Source organism: Delphinus delphis, chromosome 14 (genome assembly GCF_949987515.2).
Source record: "Delphinus delphis chromosome 14, mDelDel1.2, whole genome shotgun sequence".
Lineage (NCBI taxonomy): Eukaryota > Metazoa > Chordata > Mammalia > Artiodactyla > Delphinidae > Delphinus > Delphinus delphis.
In genome coordinates this window covers 19,197,909-19,225,802 of record NC_082696.1, presented here as the reverse complement: position 1 = coordinate 19,225,802, position 27,894 = coordinate 19,197,909, and the positions used below count along the sequence as shown (strand labels likewise).

At 37.1% G+C, this 27,894-nt stretch overlaps 1 protein-coding gene across 3 annotated transcripts in view; it reads right to left on the bottom strand.

Moving 5' to 3' along the window:
• Positions 1-19,209, bottom strand: part of SHPRH (SNF2 histone linker PHD RING helicase) — an 82,860-nt gene extending 63,651 nt beyond the window's left edge. For 2 of the 3 annotated variants that reach the window (XR_009521902.1, XM_060029832.1), the window contains exons 1-6: positions 19,036-19,209; positions 8,821-9,484; positions 6,430-6,559; positions 4,375-4,593; positions 1,528-1,606; positions 740-890 (exon numbers count right to left, since the gene is read on the bottom strand). Coding sequence is in view for 2 of the 3 variants with exons in the window: in XM_060029832.1 (XP_059885815.1) it covers positions 740-890; positions 1,528-1,606; positions 4,375-4,593; positions 6,430-6,559; positions 8,821-9,456 (1,215 nt within the window). In the remaining variant the exon portion in view is untranslated. Of the gene's footprint in view, positions 1-739; positions 891-1,527; positions 1,607-4,374; positions 4,594-6,429; positions 6,560-8,820; positions 9,485-18,824; positions 18,944-19,035 lie in introns of those variants that run through there. The other variant, XM_060029833.1, reaches the window with a different exon arrangement.
• Between the last annotated feature and the right edge of the window lie 8,685 nt (positions 19,210-27,894).

Below are 27,894 nucleotides of genomic sequence, written 5' to 3'. Positions count from 1 at the left end.
TAACCCTTACTCAAATCTGAAAGGCTAATTTTGCAAACTTTACACTATTAAAAGATCACATAACCACTAAGGTTGTGAGCATGGTGGGCCCTACAGGTAATTACAGTTATGCCTTTAACTAGTGGCCTCATTTCGGCAGGATTAAATGGGCTGATTTCAGATTCCATTATTGGAAAATATGAACTGTGAGCTATATTTGCCTCACTGAAGTTTTTTCTTTTTCTTATAAACTCTAAAATTTGCATTTTTAAACACAATTGTATTTTGGAATAAAGACTCAGAGTTTGTTTCATCTAGCAATCTAATTACTAAGCTGTTTATCCTGTAACAAAGTTCTAATTATTGATATTTGACTCTAAGATTTACATATCTGTTGCACAGTTTTTGAAAAATAGCTCTCAAAAATATTTAGCAGTAATACAGAGATGTGAAGTAGTGACAAAACATTTGAGGAAGTAATAAAACTTTCCTAAGGGAATTTCTCTGCCAGCTAGAAGGAAGCTTGGTAAGTGACAGCATGTCGCCTTCCTAGTTGGTCAATATCACTTTAAAAAAACCCCTCCAGGTCACAAACATCCCATTTTCTGTGCCTACTTGAAGTTAACTAACAACTAATATAAATCATTAATTGCAGAGTAAACTGAAAGTGTTGACTTAAGTGCCAAGCAAATGTTTGATACATGATGCTTTTGGAGAACATATGTCCCCACTTTCCCAAGCCCTATAGTACTCCTACTACCTCAGGAAGAGTGAGAGCATCTTGTTTGACATCTTGTCGAGTATGTGTCAGAATCAGAGCCAAAACCTCTACTGTCTTTCCCAGACCCATCTCATCTGCTAAGATTCCACCAAGCAACTGTGGCCCAGCATTTGGGTACTCACGGATGATGCTAAGGAAAAGACAAGAAAAACACATCATAGGAATGCAAATAAAAATTACACTGTTCCTAAAGAGAACTGGGAGAAATGCATAGAAGGCTAAGCTTTTAAAAATTATATTTTAGGTTGCAACAATTATAATCCCTAGATCATGAATATAAGAACTGTGTTCAAAAAACTGCCTGAGCTGACAACTAAAGTCTGCAGAAACAGAATTGGTACTGTCATCATTTTTTTCTTCTATAAATAAAAGGAAGCATGTCTGCCTTCTTTCTGTGACCTTTATGAATCTGTGAATAAAAAATTAAGAATGGCAATAACTACTGATTCACTAGTCATATTTAATGATTCCTAAAACTCTTTTGTAATAGAAATTAACAAATTTAATGAACTGGCCCATAATAAGATGACATTTTACCTAAAATTATAATCTCTTTAAATATCAATAACTATGCATCTTAAGTCTATTATACTGCATTTATCTACTGAAAAATTACAAGCGCTATTAATTCTATGTCTATCTATAAAAATGTCTAATGAGACCTGGACTTAGTATTCCTTCTTGAGGTACTGCTGAGGCTGAAGACTTACGCTACCAATCTCATACAGGTTTTTGTAATATTTATTTTTACTATCGTTTTGCCTTACCAGCCTGTATATGGATTGTAGTAGAGTTTCAAACCCTCAGATGTAACAATTTCTCGCCATAGGAAGTGCAGGGCATTTTCTAAAGAAAAATATAATCATAAGAACAAGTTTGTTTGTTTTCCTTTATGCCAGATAATCACATTAAAATAAAAGTAAGTTAACAGTCAGGACACCCTGGAAAGGCACATACACATGGGAAAAAAGGCTAGGACTCCTCTCATTCTTTTCTTCAGATATTATTCTTTAGCTTTCTTTGCTTTGGGCACCAATATGTTCCATATAAACAAGTGATAAGACAGAAAAAGTTTAGCAAATTACAGAGGATTAACAGGAAAAGAAAACTAATACATATAACCAAGTCTTACCCAATAAAGGAAAGTAGCTTATCTTTTATAAATCCTTCAAGAAGTTACCTGATGTCTTGAAATAACTCAACAGATATACGATACTGGACTAATACATTAACGTAAATCAGACCTAACCTTTTATATGGGTCTGAGTCGGAGGAAAGGCTTAACTGAGGAAATAATATCTAAAACTATAACACTGAAGTACTGAGTTTATTTCAGCCAGAATCGTCCACTAACCCTTCCCTTAATATTTTAAGTTGTTCAAACCAACTGCTAAGTAGGAAGTATGGCTCCACTCACCAGTGAAATGGTAAGTCACTTTTTGTTACTTTCTTTAGGGATTAATAGATGAAGTAGGAATACAGACATATAGGTTTTATAAAATGAAAAAAATTAAAAGATAAAAAGCTTTAATTTACGGGAACCAAGGGAACAGAAAAACTACTAAATGACACATGGGATTTAATCAACAAAATCCAGCCTGTGGACAAAAAACAATGAATCACTGACACATGCAGCACGGATGAACCTCGAAAACATTATGTTGAAAGAGGCCAACTCCTTCCACCCGAGTGTACACATTTTATCATTCCGTTTGTTTCAAAAACAGGCAAAACTGGGCTTCCCTGGTGGCGCAGTGGTTGAGAGTCCGCCTGCCGATGCAGGGGGACACGGGTTCGTGCCCCGGTACGGGAAGATCCCACATGCTGCGGAGCGGCTGCGCCCGTGAGCCATGGCCGTTGAGCCTGCGCGTCCGGAGCCTGTCGCTCCACAACAGGAGAGGCCACAACAGTGAGAGGCCCGCGTACCGCAAAAAAAAAAACCCAAAAAAACAAAAACAAAAACAACAGGCAAAACTAATTTACGGTGATAGTGGTTGCCTCCCGAAGGGGTTGAAGTAGGAGAACTGACTGGGCAATTATAGAACTTGCTGGGGTGATGGAAATACTTTGTCAGTCCTGTATGATAGAAATATTAAAAGAAACAGGTAAAATTAATTTTAATACTTGTTTTCATTTAGCCCAATATAATCAAAATATTATCATTTCAATATGCAATCAATATAAAAATTAGTAGTGAGATATTTCACATTCTTTTTTTGGTACTATTTGAAATCTAGTATATATTTTAAACCTATTGCACATAATTTGGACAACCACATTTCAAGTCTCAAGAGGCATGTGTGGCCAGTGGCTACATTTGAAAAAGTCTGGTTCTATGTCTTAACTGAGTTGCTGGTTTCACAGATGCATAGATTCATCAAAACTTATCAAACTGTGCCCTTAAGGTCTGTGCATTTTACTGTATGTAAGTTACACCTTAATCAAATTCCTTAGTTGAAAAAAATTATTTCATTTTGGAGAAAAAATAATCCAGTCTGTGGTAAACTCTACAGAGCTAACCATTCCTTAAACAAATATACGAAAAAAATACAAGAGAGAGGAGATAGAACCTATGGACTAAAAGAAACTTAAGAGACAGCAACTAATTCCAATATATGGATGTTATTTGGTTTCAGATTTGAACAAACTATAAGAAGGAGAAATAGAGAGAAGGGAGGGAAGGAAGGGAGAGAGATTTGGTGATATTAAGGAATTACTGGGTTTTAAAATGCATTCTACATATATTTATATCTGTTTAAAAGATCCTTTATCTTTTAATGAATTAAACCGAAATATTAACAGAAGAAATGATACAATATGTGGGATTATTATTTCAAAATAATTCAAAATATTGGGGGAGGAGGAGGAAGAAGAAATAATATTGGCTATGAACTGATATTTCCAAAATAAAAAGTTAAAAAAATAAAGTTTGTTGGATAAAAAAGTGGGAGAAATAAGAGCTATTCATCACTGATTAAAATAAATCTATACAGGAAGAGTGAGAAATAGTTAACACTTTACTTCCTAGAGTCATGTAAAAATCTCATCTTGTGCCCATGCCTTTAAAGACAATGATAAAGAAGTGGCACAAATGACTCCCATAAATCTACTACTTTTTTGAAAACACTTATTAGATGGTGTTTCATTTTATTATTTATTTTGTGGAGTAAAGAAAATACATGCAAACCTAGGAAAATTAGGTTAGTTACACATTGTCTCCCACTTTTGTAAATTTGTTTTCTGTCCCTAACATTCATGATTAAATTGTAAAGCCTTTTACATATATTAGGAAGATTCCATCTGGTCAGGTTACAAAAGCAATTCTTAGTTGGAAAGGCATGTAAAAAATTTCTTGGTTTTTAAAAATTCCAATCAAGGCAGCCTTTACTTTGGCTGGAAAAATCAGTTTGAACTTTTATGGATGAGGGAACTCATATATGAATTTCTCTAGATTTCAGTTTTGAAGGATTTCTTAGAAAATAATTTTGTTCATAGTAGCACCCATTCTATCCTACGTTTTCAATATGATTTGTTTACTGATCGATTTCCCCCTACCCTCTCTCTCATATAATCCCTCTGATCAATTTGCCTTTCTTTAAGCATCTTATACTTGCCACTAGCAGGGGTGCTTTTGAAATGCTCTTGTTGTAGCATCCAATTTACAGCCTCTCTTTGGTATGGTCTCAACACAGGAGTCAGTGCAGGATGCTGGACATCCACTTGGATGCATGGAGTTTCTCGTTGATGTGTTTTCTTCACAAAGTGATAGAGTTCATCAATGTCCTGTCCCTCTGGCTCACTCTCTGAATCTTCCTCATCCTCTTCCAACACATCTGTATATCCAAAAACAAATGTACTCAAAACAATCCCATCCACATTTATAACTATAAGCAATTCTTATTTCAAGAACATACCATGCATTCTTCCACTTCTGGGGCCTTTCTTAGTATGTTTTTTGACTGATCAAAAATTTACCCATCCATCCTTCAAGAAAATTCAACTGATACTTTTTCCATGACATTTTCTTTTGTTTTCCCTGGTCGGAATTAATATTCTCTTCTGTGTTCATGCAATACTCTTATACTTTGGATATAGTAATATATTGCAATCTGTCTGGTAATACAATCATTTGTGTGTATTCATCCCTTCCCCACTGAACTGTAATGCTCTTTGAGAGCAAAGGCTGTCTTTTGTTTTTATAGTTCCTCAGAGCAGCTAGCACGTGCCTTGCGCGTTGTAGATGTTTAATAAACATCTGAGGAACTGAATGTGAATATCTTTTGCAGTTTGTAAAAGGATAATTTATTTCACTTTTACATCTTAACATAAAAAAAATCCATACGCAATTTTTCTATGTCTAATAAGACAAGGATTCCCATTCTATTTCTTATGCTAAAAAGGATAGGTATTTGGTAGCAGCACCAGCAGCCAATCAGGAGATTAAGGGCTTAAGCCATCAACACAAATTCGTAAGAATTTCAGACTCATTTGTTGGGCACAATTGCCCTGTGGAAGAAGATTCATGCCTACACATGAAAAAAAAAATTCAAACTCTTGAACAAATTTACAAACCCTATTAACTAAAGCTAATGATTTATTACTGAAAGGTTTCAAATAGGCCTACACACATTTATAGAACAGGCCTCATATGCCCTAAAATAAAAACTGTACCATAAAATACATAATTTACTATTTTCAATAAAAATTATGTCATATTAAGATTTTCAAAAGTTTACAATTAATGTGTGGTTATATGCTTAGTTATTTCAGACTGTTAGTATAGGTGTATACTCCAGTATTAGTAACTAAATTTGAAGTTTTCCTTTAAAATCCTTGAAGTTTTCCTTTGAAAAGTTCAAATTTTATTATTTTTAAAAGGCAGAATAATGGAATTCTTATAACTTTAAAAATTCTAGGTGTACTTAAAAGCATTCCTTCCAATTTTAAGTCTTTAACATGCAAAATGATTTACTATTATTAGTTATCATGAAGCTTTGCAAAGAATGTACTGCAGAAACAATTCAATAACCAAGCTCAGAAACGGATTTCCCAAATATTCCAGTATAAAAATGTTCTATAATTTGCACCTGAAATAAGGCTGACCCACCATGAGCAGGACTTGGAGAATTTGAGCCGTTTTTCCAGTAGTGTTGATGGGCTGCATCAAGCCATCCACACTCTCCCTTGGGAACCAATGGCAGACAACTCTGAAACTGCAGTCCTGACCAACGATACAACGTCTTGCCAAGAAACAGTAGCAAAGTTAACTGGTCTTTATGGGAAGCAGGCTCTTGAGATTATTTGTCAGACTGCAAAGGAGAGGTGGAATAAAGGCCAGCCAAGAATCTCTGGCCATGACAAAATAAAAAAGCACAGGAATAATGCAAAAATTCCAATCAGCTCAGATCCCTTTAAATTCTGCCTATTGACTCCATAAACATTTCTTGAGTAACTACTATAAGCTAAGCACATTATTAAGCAAATAAAGACAAAAATTATAGAAGTAGGGGTATTTCGGATAAGTATAATTTTGTCATATAGCAATTTTATGAAGGTTTAATTTTTACTATGGTTTTAGTAGCTGTTTTTCTGGCTGTTATGTATAGGATTTGGGGGAAAACCCACAGCTCTTCAGTAGTAGCAATTTTAAAGTTTACTTTAAATATTACCTGGAATAATAAAATTGTATAACTTTTCCATCACTCTCTTCATGAGTTGATTGAACTTTTTCATTCTTGAGTTTGCATCACTCAGAAAATCTAGTTTTGCTAGGCCACCTTCCAAAAGATAAATTCCAACCTACATAGAATTAATCAACATAAAAATAGTTTTGATTGTACTATACCATTTTTGAGGATATAAGAAAAACATTTTTTAACATCATCATTTTTAAAGGTATTCACAGTATTTACCCCACAAGCACTAAATATATACCTACCAAATCTCCCTTAGATGTTTTCACTTTCAATAACAAATTCATTCTACAAATGCAGTACCTAGTATGTGTGATGCACCATTTAAGTAGCTAGAAAAAAAATATTTCCTTAACTGAAACTGAACCTGGGAGACTGTGATGAGAACACCAATTCTACCAACCAAGTCAATGATTTCCCAACTGGATGATCATCAGAATATCAATGAAGCTGGTTAAAAATGCAGATTCCCCCAGAAGATTCTGATGCACATGACAGGATTCTTAAGCACAGTTAGGTTTGGGAATCCCTATTACTATATCAAACACTAAAATGTATAGGAAAACAGACCTTGATTAAGGTTATGTAGCTTGAGTCTAGTGAAACAATGTAGTATGAAGTTTTGTAGTCAAAATACTTGAATTTTAATACTGGCATTGATATTTAAGAGCTAAATAAACAAACAAAATAATTGATTTATTCTGACCCCAATAGAGAGAAACCTATATGAGATAGCCCACTTAGTACAATTTTAAAACTTCCTAATGGTAGATAATCAATAAATACAGTTTCCTTCATTTTCCTGTATTATCCTGAGCTTGATTCCCTAATCACTGAGATTCTCATAGTTTTTCACTAAAGAACAAGAATCAACCAGCATTATACAGGAATAAGTGGCAAAGATTATTTTTCACTACTTATATTCTGCTTTGTACCTAGAGATGGCTTGCTACAGCAGCAATAAGTGTTTAAAAGTTTATAAAAATTGGGATTAGGGAAGACAGAACAGATCAAGATTTGGTGTGTGGGTGGGAGAAGTAGACAGAACACAGGCATACAATCCATGAATTCTTACATACTTGTTATCCCTGAGCCACAATTTTTGGCACTCACTATCAGCAAAGAGAGGGAATGCTTGGTTGTACAGTTAGACTGCAGGGAAGAATTAATTACAATCCAATGCTTCTAAATTTTCTCCTTTCCTTCTGTCAATTCTGAAACTATAAATGGGGCTATCAATATAATTGATTTTTAATGTGAGAAATGTGTAACACAGCTTTCAACTGAACAGAGGTGAATTTAACATTTTAGAATTTCTTTTCAAGTTCTAGCATGAAGGCATATAAACCTGCTTCATAGTTGACAAAGTACATTTACTTACATTACCTCACCTGATTCTCAACACAACTGTATGAGGTAAAAAGAATGAGTACTATTTACATTTCGTACAAAAAGAAGCTGAAATTAGGGCCTTTAAATGATTCACAAAAAGTTACTTGGCTAGTGAATAGCAGAGCCTGAAATGAATGGTAAATTTATTCATTCATTTACTGAAAATCTGTTTAGTACATGGTATTTTACTGGGCTGTGAAGATAAAAAACTTCATAGTCTAGTGAGGGGGAAAGATATAAAATGTAAGTACACTACAAGTGACCAAGGCAAAAATAAGCATATGTGTTAGATATTATGGGGGAAGAGCGTGTAACACCATCCATGGAGTTTAAGAAAGCATCTCCTTAGGTGAAGTAAACTCTGAGCTGAACATTAAGTGACGACCAGGAGTTTGGAGGGATGAGGAAGGCACAACCCAGGCAGAGGGAAGTGTGAGAGCAAAAGCAGAGATGCAAAAAGGCAGCAGGGTATCTGCAGGAAACAAATTAATTTGCACTTTCTGGGACAAACTAAAAAGCAGAGTGATTAAGAGTTGAGGCTGGAGAAGGAGACAAAGGCCTATCAAAGGAGAGACTTATATGCCAGATTATCATTAATTCTAGAGGCAGTAAATAGACTAGAATTCCATTTGCATTCATAGCATACCAGCCCAGAGACAAAGGAAATGAAGGAGTTGAAAAGGCAGTAATTAAAGGATTGCTACAGGAAGAGAAAGAGATAATGAGGACCAAAACAAGTCACTGAGAGTAGAACTGGAAAGGGCCAATCAGGAAGATCCTGAAAAAAGAACAGCCTGAAAATGATTAGCTATAATATACATTTTTTATAGTTATTGAATGTCCCAAATAAAATGTACTCTGACACTTAATAATGAGAGGCTTATTGCTGGCTTTCCAGACTTTCCTTCTAAGTTAATTTCAAAATGGGCTGTCTGATGCAGAAAAACCTTAAAAGACACTACAGAAATTGCATACCTTGATAATGTGATTTCCTTCTGGTTTTTGGCAAAGTTTTATTCTTTTCTTCTTTTGCAGCCACCCCAAATCTTCTAACATTTCACCACTAAAGGATGATTCCACTTGAATACCTTTGTCACAAATACTGATTGGCTCGTTGAGTCCTCTTTCTTTTTTCTCTATATCTTCGCATTCTGAATGAACATAGATCACAAACTGACAGCTCGACTCTGAACTCATCAGTGTAAAACTCCTTTCAGAAAAATTTTCAATTAAACTCTGTTCAGGAAGAAGCTGAAGAGTTAATTCCCCTAGAAATGCTTTCCAAGAATTATCAAAGTGACAGGGAGAAATCACAATATTCAGCTTTGGAGACAAAGGGGAAAAAATGCCACCAGTCTCTTCTTCAACTGATTTTGAGACGCTCTCCACTTCTGGACACCTCTTCTTATCTTTGTGAGCCACTTCTTCCTTTAGACTATCATCTAGGATGATGCAGTGAGCAGAAGAGGAGTCCAAACCTGGGCAGGACTGCTCGTCATCAGTTGAGGTGAGAGGTTCATTCCTTCTGTCCTCATGCATATTCCAACGAAGCTGCTGTTGCTTTTCCTCATCTACCCTCACTGGAGGAGCACGTTTCCGTCGGCTGCTCATTTTCAAGTTATCTTGGTAAATATGAAGTCTAGAAGACAAACGCAACAGTAGGCATTCCAAGAGAGGATTTTAGTATTAAAATACTCCCAGATGAGAAATTCAGCAGAGAAAAATAATCCCACACATAACATGGAATCTTCAGAGACACACAAAGTAATGGATAATTTTTTTAATAAGTCAAATACAGCTTTGGAACACACTCACTATAATCTCATGTATCATATAAATTCTAATGGTCTTATTGGTCTTTTACAGATAAATTTAATATAGATAATTTGTTGTTTAAACTAAAATAAATTCTAAAAATACATTTAATGAGCAGCATGATAGTAAGGTAAATCTCTCAGATATCCTGGAAATGCTTATTTGAAAACTTTTCGTGACATTTAGATTCATATCATCACCATAGAATTTCAATTTTGTTTTATAATCCCAAAGAGTTAACAAAACTTCACTTGACTCTTACATAACTTAAAAATCCCTAAAAATATATCTTCTTTTTCAAAAGAGGAAGATGAAAACATAGAAATGTATTTCTTTTTGTGAATCAGCATATAAAAAGAATAAGAGGGATATCTGGGCAAGAAATAAGGTGGTGATGGCAAACAGGGGAAATAAGGCAGAGACAATAAAAGAAGAAAATTTAAAAATATAGGGAAAAAAGAAAAGAAAGCTTTGTCAACTCAAAAGAGGAAACTGGGCTAAAAGCAGCCTATATAAGGTAGGTCCTAAACTACGTTTCCCAAAATAATAGCCAATTCCTATACATAGCATAAAACAACTCAGAGAAGTTAAATCACAAAGTCATAATGATGGTTAGTGCCTATTCCAATTTATTCCAACCATGTAGCTGGGGAAAAAAAAAAGGATGTATAAACAAAATTTGTCTTCAAGTGCAGTTTAAGAAATATTCTCAGAAAAGGGAACCCTCTTCCACTGTTAGTGGGAATGTAAATTGATACAGCCACTATGGAGAACAGTATGGAGGTTCCTTAAAAAACTAAAAATAGAAGTACCATACAACCTAGCAATCCCACTACTGGGCATATACCCTGAGAAAACCATAATTCAAAAAGAGTCATGTACCACAATGTTCACTGCAGCTCTATTTACAATAGCCAGGACATGGAAGCAAGCTAAGTGTCCATCAACAGATGCATGGATGAAGAAGATGTGGCACATATATACAATGGAATATTACTCAGCCATAAAAAGAAACTGAGTTATTTGTAGTGAGATGGATGGACCTAGAGTCTGTCATACAGAGTGAAGTTAAGTCAGAAAGAGAAAAACAAATACCGTACGCTAACACATATATATGGAATAAAAAAAAAATGGTTCTGAAGAACCTAGGGGCAGGACAGGAATAAAGACGCAGACATAGAGAATGAACTTGAGGAAACGGGGAGGGGGAAGGATAAGCTGGGACGAAGTGAGAGTGTCATGGACATATATACACTACCAAATGTAAAACAGATAGCTAGTGGGAAGCAGCCGCATAGCACAGGGAGATCAGCTCGGTGCTTTGTGACCGCCTGGAGGGGTGGGATAGGGAGGATGGGAGGGAGAGAGATGCAAGAGGGAGGACATATGGGGATATATGTATATGTACAGCTGATTCACTTTGTTATAACGCATAAACTAACACACCATTGTAAAGCAATTATACTCCAATAAAGATGTTAAAAATATATATATAACATATATAGAAAAACAAAAAAGAGAAATATTCTCAGTAATTCCATTTTTAAATAAAATCCAGTCAGGTATTTGCCGAGTCCCCAGTAAGTATTCAACACCGTGCTGTATTTGAGGAGAGGATATAAAAGAAGTATAGATCAAACCATGGTCCTTAATTCAATACAGACGATAAGCTGTGTTTTGGTTTCTTGACGACAAACTGAGCTCACAGCAGTCTACATCCCTCTACCTCCACTAACTCGCCATCCTTAATTACTCTGCTCCAAATCTAGCCCTGTTTAAGGTAATACAAAACAAGGGGAAATCTCAGCTGACCAGAAACTTTGAGGTATTCCTAAAGAATGATACAGAGGGAATCAGACTGGAAAGCTGAGTGACAGCGTGAATGTATTAGCACAAAAGATGGGAGCATCATCAAGCGGGCTGCCATGCTCAGTGGTGGGGGACCTGGTAGTGGAACCCAAAGTGAGTCCAGGGCTACAGCACAGATAATAGTGGAACAATAAAGTGGAAACCCACAGGCCCTTACCTGCCCTATTTCTCCCAAAGCCAAGGTAGCTGTGATGGGGGTATCTATTTTCTGGTGAGAGCGGTGCCTAAACTGGAAAGATGTCCTTTGCCACTGACTAAAGAAAAAAAGGCAGATGACAATGGACTCTGCCTATATGGAGGTCTCACCAATCTCCCATTCTCACTGAATACAACAGAAAACAAGTCTTACATCTGCTTCTGAGCCTCCCCTTAAGCAAACTGTACAAGCAGAGACAATGAAAGGTAATGCAAGGAATCTGAACCTCAAAGATGAGTTCACAATCAACAAACATGAAGCGATCTCCAACAGGAGTATAAATGAACAAAGAAACTTTCACCCAAACAGATGGAGCAATCTGAATAAGAACTTTATAAAACAGTCAAATCATTACATCCTCAGGGAGATAACATATTGTTTTCATGAAACAGAATCAGGAAGTCATAACACAAAAAGGTGGCTATTAAAAAAACTGACTGGCAATTTTAGGAAAGCAAATTATATTACTGGATATTTTCGATCCGCAGTTGGCTCAATCTGTGGATGCAGAATCTGCAGACATGGAGGGCTGACTGTATCTTTAAAGAAATAAAGGTGAAAAAAATGACAAAAGCCAAGAGAATTCACTTGCAGACCCACATTTACAAGAAATGTTAAAGGAAGTCCTCACAAAGGAAAATGATATTAGATGGAAATTTGGACCTACACAATGGGATAAAAAGCATTGTGAATGAAAAATATGTGCATAAATATGTCTTTTTCTCTTGTTTTTACAGTTCTTTAAAAGGTAACTTTAAGAATTTTTTATTCTGAAAATTGTCAAGTCTACATAAAAAGAGAGAAATAGCCTAGTAGTATAATCATAGAGAGATATATATACTATGTACTATGTTTATGGACTGAAAGACTCAAGATGCCAAAATGTCAATTCCTCAATATTGATCTACAGAGTCAAAGTAATCCCATTCGAAATCCCAACAGGCTTTTTTTTTTTTTTTTTTTGTAGAAACTGACAAGCTGATTCCCAAGAACTAGAAGAGTCAAAATAATTTTGGAAAAGAAAAGTAAAGTTGAAATATTTAACAATGACTCCAGGACTTACACTGACAGTAATCAAAACAGTGTGGTAATGATATAAAGATAGACATATAGACCAATGGAACAAAATAAAGTGTCCCGTAATAGACCCACATAGCATGGTCAATTGATTTTTGAAAGAAATTCAAAGGCAATTAATGGGGAAAGAATATCCCTTTTAATAGATACCTCTATGCAAAAAAAAAAAAAGAATCTTGATTTTTACCTCCCCACACACATAAAAACTAACTTGAAATGGATCATAAACTGAAATATAAAAGCTAAAACTGTAAGGCTTCCAGAAGAAAACTGAAGAGAAAATCTAAGTGACAGTGGATTAGGCCAAAAAAAAAAAAAACATTTAAATAGGACACAAGAAGCAGAGACTATAAGAAAATGATAAATTAGGCTTTAATGAAATTAAATACTTTGGCTCTTCAAAAGATATTGTTATGAAAATGACAGGGGAAGCTACAGATGGGAAACAATATTAGTAAAACAAATACCTGATGAAAGATTTCTATGTGGAATATATAAACAACTTGCAAATCAATAGTAAGAAAAACAACCTTATTAAAAAATGGACATAAATTTTGAACAGTCGTTTCACCAAAGAGGATCTATACGTTGCAAATACTGTAAGCACATGAAAATATCTTCACCATCATCAGTTATTAAGGCATTTCAAATTCAACCCATAAACCACAATAAGAAACTACATATCCAGTAGAATGATTAAAATTTAAAAGACTGAGGATGTAGAAGAACTAGAACTGAATTCTCCAGCATTCCAACAGGAAAAGTCTGTCAATTTCTTACAAAATTGAATATATATTTTCTACACAGCCTATTAATCCCACTCATAGGCGTTTACCTAAGAGAAATAAAAACACAGAATCATAAAAGACTTAAACTTGAATTTGTTAATAGCAGTTTTATTAATAAAAGCCTACAACTGGAAACAACCCAAATGTCCATCACCTGATGAATAGATAAACAAATGCAATACTACTCATGATAAACTACTGATACATATAACAACATGGATGAATTTTTAACACATTATACTAAGTGAAGGAAGCCAGAAATGAAAGACTACATAGTGTACGATTCCATTTATATGAAATTCTAGAAAAAGTAAAAATCTAGTGATAGAAAGCAGATTAGTGGTTATCAGGGGCCAGGAAGTGGTAAGAGGTGACTGGCAGCGAAGAAGCAGAAGGGAAACCTTTGGGGTAACAGAAATGTTCTACTGGTGATCACATGATGGTACACATTTGTCAAAATTCATCAAATTGTATGTGTAAAATTGTTGAATTTTATTGCATGTAATTTACCTTAATAAAACTAATTTAAAAAGCAGGACTTCCCTGGTGGTGCAGTGGTTTAGAATCCGCCTGCCAATGCAGGGGACACGAGTTCGATTCCTGGCCGGGGAAGATCCCACATGCCTCAGAGCAACTGAGTCCGTGAGCCACAACTACTGAGCCTGCACTCTAGAGCCCGCGAGCCACAACTACTGAAGTTGTGGCTCTACTACGCGCTTAGAGCTCGCGCGCCTAGAGCCCGTGCTCCGCAGCAAGAGAAGCCACCGTAATGAGAAGCCCGCGCACCGCAATGAAGAGTAGGCCCCGCTCGCCGCAACTAGAGAAAGCCCACGCGCTGCAAGGAAGACCCAACGCAGCCAAAAATAAATAAATAAATTAAAAAAAACCCTAATTTAAAAAGCAAAGACAAAAAGTAGGTGCAGAAGTGATTTAAAAACTGTAAGAGAATATTAAGAATAGCTTTATTCTAATAAACTTGAAAAATCTAGATAAAATGTGTAATTTACTAACAAAATGTAATGAATAAAACTGGTCCAATAAATAGAAGATCTGAATAGAACAATAACCATAAAAGAAACATATAATATTACTTATCTACCTAAGATCTACCTCATTTCCTTGTTGACAGAACCTTTCTCTTACTTAGGAACACATTGGCCTTGTGACTTAGAAGAAGAGTGGTTTCCTCCGTAGTCTCAAGGAAGTTGTTTGTGCAGTCCAATAAGGATGCCACTAGCTTCCTGTGGCTATTTAACTTTAAGTTATAAAAAGATTTGAACTCAGCTCTTCATTCTCACTAACCACACTTCAAGAGCTCAAAAGCCATATGTGACTAGTGGCTATTGTACTGGACAGTATAAATATATAGAACACTCTCATAATTGCAAAATGTCTATCAAACATTGCTGGTCTAAGTCAATCATGAGAATTCCACTCCCTCAACCAGTGCTTGGCTTATGACTATGCAGCTGGTGATCTATCTCTGACTATAGTTAACTACTCTTCAAGCATCTTATCGCCTCTACTATCTTGGATAAGAGGTCAGAATAATACAGGAAGCCCTTAATAACCTAAATGCTTATCTGTGTCCAGTTCTCCTCAGAGCACAGGTTGGAATACTGGAATTGGGTCACTCTGCTGAAGTTAGGCTATACCAGTTTATCAGTTAGCTACTGTCATAAATATGCTGTATAACGCATCACCCAAAGCTCTGCCTTGAGACAGCAATCATTTATTCTCACAGATCTGCAGGTTAGCTGAGGGTTGACTGATCTGGGCTAGGTTTCAGGAGAAGCAGCTTGGCTCTGCTTAACGTAGTCCTCATCCTTCTCCTGGGACCAGAAAAAAAACTCAGGAGTGTTCTTACGGCAGTGACTGAGGTGTAAGAGTACAAATCCAACCAAACAAGTATTTTCCTGCATTTGGTCAGGGTAAAACCACTAAGGTTCCACGGGCCAAAGCAAGTCACATGGATGGACTCAAAGTCAAGAGGTGGGGAGATATATTACACTTCTTTATGGGTGGAACCGCTCATGGCAAAGAGCGTGGATATGAGGTAGGGGATGGGGAGGGAACTGGGCCAGTTACACAACCTATCACACCAATCGCAGTAATATTAGTAACATGGTAATTATGGAATCATTAACTCTAAAAGCCCCCAAAGCAACTGGCTAAAGTGTCTCACATCTGCAAAGCAATTCGGTTTACAGGAGAGAATGTGGGCTTTGAAGTCCTATCAACAGATTCTAATTCTAGCCTTGCACGTACAAATTGTCTAGCCTCTTTGTGTATGTACAAGAGCACAGCAACAGAAATTTAGCACATATTCAGTAAGTGGTAGTTGCTATTATCATCACCCCGAGAACACTATATAAACTATATTTTACAATAACCAAACTTTAAAGTGGCAGGATGGGAGACTATAGATCAGTGTGTTTCAAATTTGACTTACGTTAGAATCACCCGGAGGAAATTTAAAAAATCCTGATGCCTGGTACTACCCCAGCCAATTAAATTATAATCTCTGGGGCAGGGCCCAGGCACTACCTCCATTATTTCTTAGGCTCCCTAGGCGATTCCAGCACGCAGCCAAGTTTGAGAAACCTCGTTATTGTTAGCCAGCTGCCTACTAAAATCCACTTCTTTCTTTCCAAAGTATAGTATAGATGGGAAATGTCTGCTCAACTGGTGCTGCATCTCTAGTAATCCATGACCATTTTGAGCCAATCAATTGCGAAGAGAGGTTAATATGTGCCCTTTCTCTTACAACAGTCTTGTAATAGAGATATTATTGAATCCGAACACATTCCTTCAACTCTCTGTTCTTTTCTCTGGTAAGGCTCATCCAGTATCTTTTAAGTGATATATACCACTATAATCTGCACATTCTTTCAGATGTTTGCTTCCAATCTGATTCTTCTAATATTACAGAAGTATTTGTCAATTACAATGATAAGTTGAAGAAAAATAAAGACCAGGATTTCTAGCAAGGCTCTCGTTTTGTTCAGTTCTCTATTGAGCAAACATTCATGATCTGCCTTCCCTCCAGCCCACCATCCTGTTTTGGTTGACTCTTTTTCTAGCAGATCTCTATCTAGGGATAACTCTTGAACCAAAGAAGATAATATTTGATCAAAGCTACTTATAACCATAATGTTAACTGGTAGCTAATAAGTCAAGTACTGGTAAAATTCCATGTATCTCTAATCATATTCCAATTCTAAATCCTTCTCCTTGTTTTCCTCATACCAGATGAATCTCATCTTTGATGATTCTGCTTCTTCTTCCTCCCCTTAAATATCAGTGTTTGGGTATAACATGATTATATGCAGTTTTCTATATGGACCACATTTTTATTGTCCCTCACTTAAGATGTAAAAAGCCTTTTGCTTGAAATGCCCTTTGATGCTTTTCTGCCTATCGCTGTCCTAATCTCCCCACAAAACCTTCCATGACCAGGTATGCTGAGTTAAGGGCCTCTCCTCCTTGATCCCAACTGCTACAGTGTTCTTAACTGTTTGACTTTGAACTACTCGAAAGCTTGGCAAGAACAGTATCCTATTCAGCATTGTACTCCCAATGCCAGGTCAGTGTCAGGATGGAAATGACATACAAAGTAGCGTGAACCAAAGATCTCTAATTTTCTCAATACCCTCTCTCTTTTTAAGGGCCTAGTACAGTACTTTACTCATATTTCTTTATGGAAAAATCTCTCTTAACCATATTCTAAAAGACTATAGGTAGTGTGAAACTACTCCTTACTATTTCTGGCCCAGAATGAGACAGAGAAAACTGACTGACCTGTATCTTTAACAGAAAACAAAGATAGATTGCTAGAAGAGTAAACATAAAATGTTAAGTTACTAAGACAATACAACAAATGGATATCAATTAAACTTATTCAGGTTCTTTCCTCTCCAAATTATTAGCTCTTCATTAAAAGACACATACCAATCCTGAATTACCACGAATCCATGGTAGGCCTGGGTTTAGGCTATTAGGGGAACAAAGAGTATATACATTTGAGATATTGCTGTCCAAGGTAAGCCTTATGCAAGTGAAGCCCAATCACTACTGATAACTGAAAAGTTCTCAGTGACCTAGCATTACCACAATCTTCTTCTGTAGTGATAATCCCAGTAGGCTGAGAGTATTTTCATCTACTGAACTCTAGAACATATGTTAGTCACAGATACTTAGAAAATGCCCTCATAAGATTTTTCACCAGCAGATTGTTTCCCCCAAATCTTTCTAGCCTGAACTCTTAATAAAAGATTTGTTTTAATAATCCTGTAAGTACAGTTCTTCAGGCTGGACAAGAAGAGTATATATATACATATATATAGCATCCTTCAAAACTAAACTATTTTATTCTCAACTGCCAGCTTATTGGCCAAGTGGACCTTGTAAACTCCAGGAAGTGCCAGCTTTTGCAGTACAGGTACACTTATCCCACAACTGTTCACTACCACACTGCTTCCAGCATGATTACTGATCATAAATCAACTAGTCTTTTTGGTGACAGTACAGATATTATGGATTATTTCAATTCATGGGAGTTTCATCATTCTTGCTATCACCCAACCGAATAGTAAAAAATGGCTTTAATGACTTTAAAATTATTATTTTTTTGTTCCGTTAAAGCCACAAGTTAATTTAAACACAAGTAGGAAAACACCAAACATCTAGGATTTTTACCTCATGGCTAATATCAAGTCACTTAGAAAAAAGACACAAGCTTAATGGTCATTATTTAATAATACTGTTTATCTGACAGTGACCGTCAATCATCAGAAAACACATCTTGGTTCTGGAAACCAGCAACTACCAAGGAGTCAAAGTGTACAATGTGCACTGGTGGTTTAGAATGCGAATGTAATTAATATGACTCCAGAGGCAACTGAGAACTTTCAGACTAACTTGGCCTCGGCCTCCCCTGTACTACATTACAACCCCGCCCACCAAGAAGCTAGGCAGCTGCCCAGTTCCAAGTCTCCAGGGGCATATCTGCGGCGAACAGTGATACCCACTCAGTTTCCTTCCAAAAGACTCAAAAGCGGTTCGAGGAGTCTGAGGAGGGCTGTCAGCGCCGACCGCTCCCAGCAGGCCCGGCAAACAAGCTGCCGCGAGGCGGAGGAGCGCGATCACAGCCCTCGGGGCGCTCGAACAAGACACTGCAGGCCCCAGGCCCCAGCCCCCGGAGAGAAGCACAGCCTCCTTTCCCATGGCCCCACCTCGTCCCGGGGGAGCCGCGGCGGTGCACGGGCCCACACGTCTGGGATGGGGAAGGGTCGGGGGGACTCGCGCTGCGGCTCCTTCTCAGCCTTTTAGTTTCCCAGACTCCAGAACAACAGAGTCCTCCCTCCCTGGGACCTCCGTCTCTGTGCAGAGACGCCTTCCGTCCCCGACCTCTGACCCCTGACCCTCCATCACCCAAGCGCCTACCTAGACTCGTTCTCCAAGCCCCTAGAGCCTCTCTGCACCAAGGCTCAGGGCCCGCTAATGCCCCCGCAGGTCCCGGACATGCATTCGCCACCCAGCGAACATCCACCTGAGGTAGGCACGCGCGATTTAGGCTGGCGTGTGTTGCGGTTCCTTGGGGGGCCCAGAAACCACAGCTCCTAGGTGCCGAGCGCGCGCTGGAGCGAAGGGTCAAGGTGAACGCGCACGTAGGAGCGCCCCGCCCCCTTTGTCCGGCAGTGGCTTCATGAGTGTCTTCTGCGCAAGTCCACACGGTTAGAGACTCTCGAAAGACACGGTCGAAGTCTCGCGATATCTCGACACCAAGCCATTGGAGAATACAGGATTGGCTGGAACCTCTAAGGAGGAGGCGGGGCTCTAAGCGGATTTAGAAGTGAGCGGGGCGCCCGGCTGAAGGGGCGAGGCTCCCGGCTGAAGGGGCGAGGCTCCCAGCGGAAGGGAGTGGGACCCGTTTGAAGCGAGTGCCAGATGTAAGAGTTGTGGCTTTAACAAAAAGAAGAGAATTCTGCAAATGCACCTTTTAAATTGTTTCCAGAAAGCAGCCACTAATTAGTTACGGATGAAGCTTATCTCCCTCAGAAAAGTGATTTTAAAAGACTTTCCAGGGAGATGTGAGTAAATATTTTAAGATGAGGAAAAAACTACACGTATTGTGCTGAAGGTGGCCTTCCGATATCTTAGTCCTTTTCCTTCTCTTCACTGAGCGGTAGCCGCTTTTCTTGGACGTAGGCTTATGCCTAGATAACTGGCATAACTGAGAGGCTTCAGGGCCAAGAGCCTGAAAAATAACCCTCAGGAACATGGGGCACTCAGTGATTGAGTACCTAATAAGGACTCAGCATTATACTGTGGAGTGGCGTCTTGGCCTGTGTGATCACAGAAGGACAAAAGTAAGTTCTTGCCTATGGGAGCGTCCGTTAGCTGCGGAGAGAGTCCGGAGTGGTCCATATTCTTTAGACCTCTAAAATAGCTTAAGAGAGGCCATTTGCATAAATGAAACCACGTAGAATTCAGTGGAAATCAGTGACCTTATCCAAGTCTTCATAAGGCAAGTTGAAAAAGAAATGCTAGTGCTGGAGCAGTAGGCAAGCAGAGTCCCTCTTCATTGGAGAACTGATCCTTTAACTAAGTATTGATACAAGACATAATGGAGCCTTTCTTTTGGAAGTGTAATTTGAAACTCCATATTTAAACGTTTATTGTGCTGTAAAAGGTTATCTTTGATAGTTTTATGTCACATTTCACCATTGGAGCAGAAAATTAAGCTCATAATTTGACTGAGTTCAGCTGGTACCAGGCAGAAATATTTAAAAATAAGCACAGCATCATTTCATCTTTGTTCAGCTTGATCAGGGTAATTAATCTCTATAGACATTATTGTTATCCTGTACAAAATATTAAAGTGTAGATCCAGTTGTGTGTCTGGAGATGTAATTTCACCTACAGAGATGGAATTCTATACAGTATCCTGTCCTTACAATTAAAGAAAATTCTTCCTCTTGAATTTTCCAATGGTATGTTCAATCCTGTATTTGCAAAGTGCCCTGTGTAGTCTTTGAAAAGTTCTCTATGAAGTAATGTTTTTTCATATTAGAATCACCAGAGCTAATGCTCATTTTTGCACCTTTGCATTCTGGAAGCTCGCAGCTGTGAAATAGCTGTTCACCCCTGACAACACTCAGTTCATCCACCCATTAGATGCTAAAGATGTAATAGCATTCCTCAAGTGGGAATCAGTTGATCAGACATCAAGCAATCAGGGAACCACTCAGTCTACATAGAGTTCAACTGCTTCTTCTTGAAACTGTAAATGTAGCTGAAGTCAGACCGTTTGCTTCCTTGTGTGGTCCACTAGGCCAAAGCTATAGATCCAGTTCCTTTTGGGGATAGTAGCTTTATTCTAACCTTGCCCCTAACTCAGGTCATCAATTTTAGAAAAGAATGTTTTAAGTTGTTCTCAGGGAGGAGGAATGGTTGAGAGGTAGTAAATGAGTAAATGTAAATTTAACTCCCTTTGGAGGCAGAAAAGCATGACTGATGATTTAGGAGTAGAACTTCGTTTTGCAAAGCCCTTTCATGTTCGTTTTTCCATTTGATCTTAAAATGATAATATGAGATATTTAAATTTTTCATTTAAAGAGGAATCTGTGTCTCAGAAATTTGGTGATTTGCCACAGTTTGGCTCTCAGAGAACAAGAGAATCTAGAATTCCTCTGGATTCTCTGTCTAGGCTATTTCCTCTTATTACTAAGTCATGTTGTCTATCAAATAAAAATGAACAAATTTTCACCAAACTTTCTAGGTTGCCATGGGAAAAACGAAGGCAAGAGGTGTGTAATTGCTTGATGACACAAGGCAGAGTATATCAACAAGTATCATTCAGACCCAGCACTCCTTAATAGAAAGATCATTAATAAAATTGCTTGAGAAGTTTATCCCATATTCTACTTATATTTGCCTGCTCTGTGGAAGTGAAGTTGATGACCACTCAGTGTGATTGAGGCTTGCCAAAGATGACTTTTTGCCAAAAGTGACTTTTTGTTTCCATTTTCCTTACTACCAATCTGTCTTAGGATTGCTTTTCCTCCTCCTGACAAAATGAAAATATTAAGGTCAAAGTCACTATTTCAGAATGAATCACAATGTCCAAAGCCATTGTTAAAGTGTGTGTAGTACTAACAGTGAGAGGAAGAAACATTGTCTTGGAAAATTGGTGCTAGTAGAGGTGATCAGCTGTGTTGAAGTGAATGAGTGCCAGGTCAAACAAACAAGAAATGGTATCATAGGGCCTGGGCATGCTTTGCTGTAGCTTGACCACATTGAGGGGCAGGAGGTGTGTGACTTGAACACAATGTTTAGAACTTCACAGTTTTTGCTCAGGCTAGTCATGGATAGGTTTAAGTGTTAACTTTCAATTTAATTTTTCCTTGGTGATTTGCAGGTCAAATTTATTTCAAAGTCCAAAGTTTGTTCTATCTCCCCTGCTGCAAGCTCAACCTGCAAACTGAAAACTCTGCCTCTCCTAATTTGTAAAGCAAAATTTGGAATCGGGACATAAAATGCTGCATTGGACATGAACTTAGGACATAAGGAAATGGGAATTCACCATTTCTTTGTAAGTACTTGTTTTGGGTGTTAATAAAGCAATGCTTGTAAGTTAGGTAAGCACAAGGAAAAAGTTGAAGTTGGGTCTGTTGGGTAAGGAAAGATAAGAGATTATATTTAGTGTTTATTAATGAAGATAATATAATCTGTATCCTTGGTACCCTTCTGAGTCCCTCCCCACCTCCATTCCCAATTGTTACTTTTCCTAATTGCATTTTTTTTCCAGCTGATTTTGTCAATATGGCCTCTGAGCATTAAGGAATAGTAATATTGTAGATAAGTCTTTCGATGCTTATGACTTAAGTAATATTTATTATGCAATTCTGACAAAAATAGAAGTGAAATACTTTTTTTTTTTTTTTTTTTTGCGTTACGCGGGCCTCTCACTGTTGTGGCCTCTCCCGTAGCGGAGCACAGGCTCCTGACGTGCAGGCTCAGTGGCCATGGCTCATGGGCCTAGCCGCTCCGTGGCACGTGGGATCTTCCCGGACCGGGGCACGAACCCGCGTCCCCTGCATCGGCAGGTGGACTCTCAACCACTGCGCCACCAGGGAAGCCCCAGAAATACTTTTTGAATATTTAAAAGGTTTCTATCATGTGTCATTTTAAAGTACAAATGTGATGTAGCACTTTCAGAATGAACCTAAAATCTCAAGGAAGGTTAATCATAGTAGTGTTAGCATAAAATGATGCTTGCCAGAGGATAAAGAACCTTTCTGAAGCTTCCATCCACTAGAAGGTTAACACCATGCTCAGACATCAGCACTGGTGTATTTTTTAGGTCAATTTTGGAGACAATGGCAAAATTAGGTATGAGTTTCACTTCCTTTAAATCTTGTAAATTTGCTGAATTCCTTTTTGGGCTCTTAAACTTAAATACTTTACATACTGCATGATAGTAGTATCTAATGATCAATTATATTATTAATTTATCAATTAAATTCCCCTCTTGACTATTAGCTCCTGAGAGTTAATTTTTAAAAAACAAACCAAATCCATCCAACCATCTCAGGTAACTCTACTGAAACCAATTTAAAGACAGATATTTGGAAACCCCTTGAGGAAATGACCTCCAGCTTATGAACTAATTGATTCCTGGATGCTTAAAAAACAAGTTTATGTAAATCAAATCCTTATTTCCCATATGCATAATGTTATAAACTGGGGCACCAATCCTGGAAACCATCTCATACCTTAAAATACCAAAATTACCTTCACAAGAATTAACTCAAAATAGGTCACAGATCTAAATATAAAATACAAAACTATAAAATTCCTAGAAGATAACACAGAAGAAAACCTAGATGGCCTTGGGTATGGTGATGATGGTACTTTTAGATAATATACCAAAGGCATGATCCATGACAAAAAAATTGATGAGCTAAACTTCATTAAAATTAAAATAATCTGCTCTGCAAAAGACAATATCAAGAGAATTAGAAGACAAGACACATACTGGGAGAAAATATTTGCAAAAGACTCATCTGATAAAGGACTGTAACTACAATCATTAGTTAAGGGATACACAAGATAAAAAGATGTAAGATGTAACTTCTAAAACATAAAAAAATTGTTGGGTGGGGGAGAGCAAAAATGTCGAGCTTTAGAATGTTATCAGCCTTAAGTTCGTACCAACTTAACGTAGACTGTTACAGATGTAAGTTGTTATATGTAAGCCTCATGGTAACCACAAAGCAAAAACCTATAGTAGATACACAAAACTTAAAGAGAAAGGATTTTAAACATACCACTAAACAAAGTTAGCAAATTATGAAGGAAGAGAGCAAGAGAAGAAGAAAGGAATAGAGAGGAACTATAAAACAACCAGAAAACAATTAACAAAATGACAATAAGTAAATACCTATCAGTAACTGCTTTAAATATAAATATACTAAATTCCTCAGTCAAAAGACATAGAGTGGCTTAATGGATAAAAAGCAAGATCCGTCTGTATGCTGCCTACTAGAGACTCACTTCAGATATAAGGAAACACACAGACTGAAAATGAAAGGATGGAAAAAGCTATTCTATGCAAATGGAAACTAAAAGAAAGCTGGGGTAGCTATACTTATATCAGACAAAATAGACTTTAAAACAAAGACTATAATAAGAGACAAAGAAGGGCATTACATAATGATAAAGGGATCAATCCAACAAGCGGATTTAACATTTGTAAATATTTATACACCCAACATAGGAGCACCTAAATATATAAAGCATATATTAACAGACTAAAGGGAGAAATAGCAATACAATAATTTATATCAATGGATAAATCATCTAGACAGAATATCATTAAGGAAACATCAGCCTTAAATGACACATTAGTTCAGATGAACTTAACAGAAATACACAGAACATTCCATCCAAAAGCAACAGAATACACGTTCTTCTAAAGTGCATATGAAACATTATCCATAAGTGATCCTATCTTAGGCCACAAAACAATTCTTAATAAACTTAAGAAGATTGAAATCATATCAGGCATCTTTTCCCACCACAGAGGTGGGAAATCAATTACAAGAAGAAAACTGGAAAATTTACAAATAAGTGAAGATTAAACAACATGCTGCTGAACAACCAATGAGTTAAAGAAGAAATGGAAAGATAAATTTAAAAAAATACCTTGAGACAAGTGAAAATGGAAATACAACATACCAAAATATATGGAATACAGCAAAAGCAGTTCTTAGAGGGAAGTTCATAGAGATAAATGCCTACATCAAGAAACAAGAAAAATCTCAAACAACCTAGTAATAATATATAATAATTATATCAAGGTATAAAAAGTATTTAATATAATTGTATAATAATCTCAATAGATGCAGAAAAAGCATTTGACAAAGTTCAACATCCATTCATGATTAAAGCTCTCAAGAAAATATGTATAGAAGGAATTTACCATAACACAAAATAGGCCATAGGCCATATGTGAAAAGCCCACAGCTAATATCATATTCAGTGAGGAAAAAATGAAAACTTTCTCTTGAATATCTGGTACCAGGCAATAATGCCCACTCTCACCACTTCTATTCAACATAGTACTGGAAGTCCTAGCCAGAGCAGTGAGATAAGAAAAGAGAAATAAAAGGCATCCAAATTAGAAAAGAAGTACAATTATCCCTATTTGCAGATGACATAATTATATATGTAGAAAACCCTAAAGACTCAACCAACAAAACCTGTTAGAGCTAATAAATGAATTCGATAAAGTTGAAGGATACAAAATCAAAATAAATACAAAAATCATTCATGTTTCTATACACAAACAATAAACTATCTGAAAGGGAAATTAAGGAAACAATTCTATTCACAATAGCAACAAAAATAATAAAATACTTAGGAATAAACTTAACAAAAAACATAGATTTATACACTGAAAATTATAAAACATTGATGATGGAAATTAAAGAAGACACAGATAAATGGAAAGACATCTTATGTTCATGAATTGGAAGAATTCATAAAATGTCTATACTACCCAAAGCCATCTGTAGATTCAATGCAACCCCTATCAAAACCCCAATGACATTCATTACAGAAGTAGTAAAAACAATCCCCAAATTCATATGGAACCCCAAAAGAATCTTGAGAAGGAAAAACAAAGCTGAAGGTATCATACTTCCTGGTTTCAAACTTTATTACAAAGCTATATCAAAACAGTATGGTACTGGCATAAGAAAGACATATAGATCAGTGTAACAGAATAGAGAGCCCAGAAATAAATCCACACATTTACAGTCAGCTGATCTTTGGCAAGGATGCTAATTACCCATAATGAGGAAAGGATAGTCTCTTCAATAAATTTTGGGAGAACTGGACCCTTCTCTCACACCATCTACAAAAACCAATTCAAAGCAGATTAAAGGAATAAACATAATTCTTGAAACTGCAAAACTACCAGATTAAAACATAGGGAAAAAGCTTCTTCACATTAGTCTGGGCAGTGATTTTTTTGGATATGACACTAAAAGCCCAGGAACAAAAGCAAAAACAGACGTTGAGATTTGTCTATTTTTCTATGAGATTGCATCAAACTAAAATGTTTCTGCACAACAAAGGAACCAATCAACAGAGTGGAAAAGCAACCTACAGAATGGGAGAAAATATTTGCAAACAATATAACTGGTAAGGGGTTAATACCTGAAATATATAAATAAATCAGTTAAACAGCAAAAACAAGCAAACAATAAAACCGAAAAATAAACCCGATGAAAAAATGGGCTAAACGCATAGCACAGGGAGATCAGCTCGGTGCTTTGTGACCACCTAGAGGGGTGGGATAGGGAGGGTGGGAGGCAGGGAGACGAAAGAGGGAAGAGATAAGGGAACATATGTATATGTATAACTGATTCACTTTGTTATAAAGCAGAAACTGACACACCATTGGAAAGCAATTATACTCTAATAAAGATGTTTAAAAAAAATGGGCTAAGGACCTGAATAGATACTTATCAAAAGAGCACATACAAATGGCCAACAGGTATACGGATGAAGGGATGCTCAACATCACTAATCATCAGAGAAGTCGAAATCAAACCTACAATGAGATACTACCTCAAACTTGTTAGAATGGCTATTATCAAAAAGACAAGGGCTTCCCTGGTGGCGCAGTGGTTGAGAGTCCGTCTGCCGATGCAGGGGACACGGGTTCGTGCCCTGGTCCAGGAGGATCCTACGTGCCGCGGAGCGGCTGGGCCCGGGAGCCATGCCTGCTGAGCCTGCGCGTCCGGAGCCTGTGCTCCGCAGCCGGAGAGGCCACATCGGTGAGAGGCCCGCGTACCGCAAAAAAAAAAAAAAAAAAAAGACAAAAGAGCGGTTGGCAAGGATATAGAGAAAAAGGAACCCTGGTACACTGTTGGTGGGAATGTAAATTAGTACAGCCATCATGGAAGACAGCTTGTTCCTCAGAAAGTTAAAAATAGAGCTACCATATGATCTAGCAATCTCATATCTGGGTATATAACCAAAGGAAATGAAACAAGTATCTTGAAGAGATATCTGCACTTCTGTGGGGTTCATTGCAGCATTATGCACAATATTCAATACATAGAAACAACCTAAAGTGTTCATCAATGGATGAGTGGATAAAGAAAATGTGAATATATATATAGTTCAGCCTTAAAAGAAAAGAAAATCCTGCCATTTGCAACATGGACAAACCTGGAGAACGTTGTGCTAAGTGAAATAAGCCAGACACAGAAAGACAAACTACTACATGATGTCATTTATCTGTGGAATCTAAAACATTTGAACTCATAAAAGCAGAAAAGTAGAAAGGTATTTGCCAGGGGCTGGGGGATGGGAGAAATGGGGAGATGTTCAAATGGTACACATGTTCAGTTATGCAGGATGAATAGGTTCTGGAGATCTAATGTACAGCATGTGACCATAATTAATAGTATTGTATTGTATACCTGCAGTTTGCTAGAAGAGTTGATCCTAAGTGTTCTCACTACAAAAAATATAATAACCATGTGAGGTTATGGATATCTTAATTAACTTGATTGTAGTAATCATGTTACAATGTACCTGTATATTAAATCATCAAGTTGGATGCCTTAAATATATACAAGTTATATTTGTCAATACCTCAATGAAGCTGAAAAAGGTGGTAATTGAGAAATTTCAACAGTTTGAACTACCCTCATCAAAAAATGATTCATTTGTAATCAATAGGTATTATATATCTCATTGTATTATTTTGATCCTTTGAAA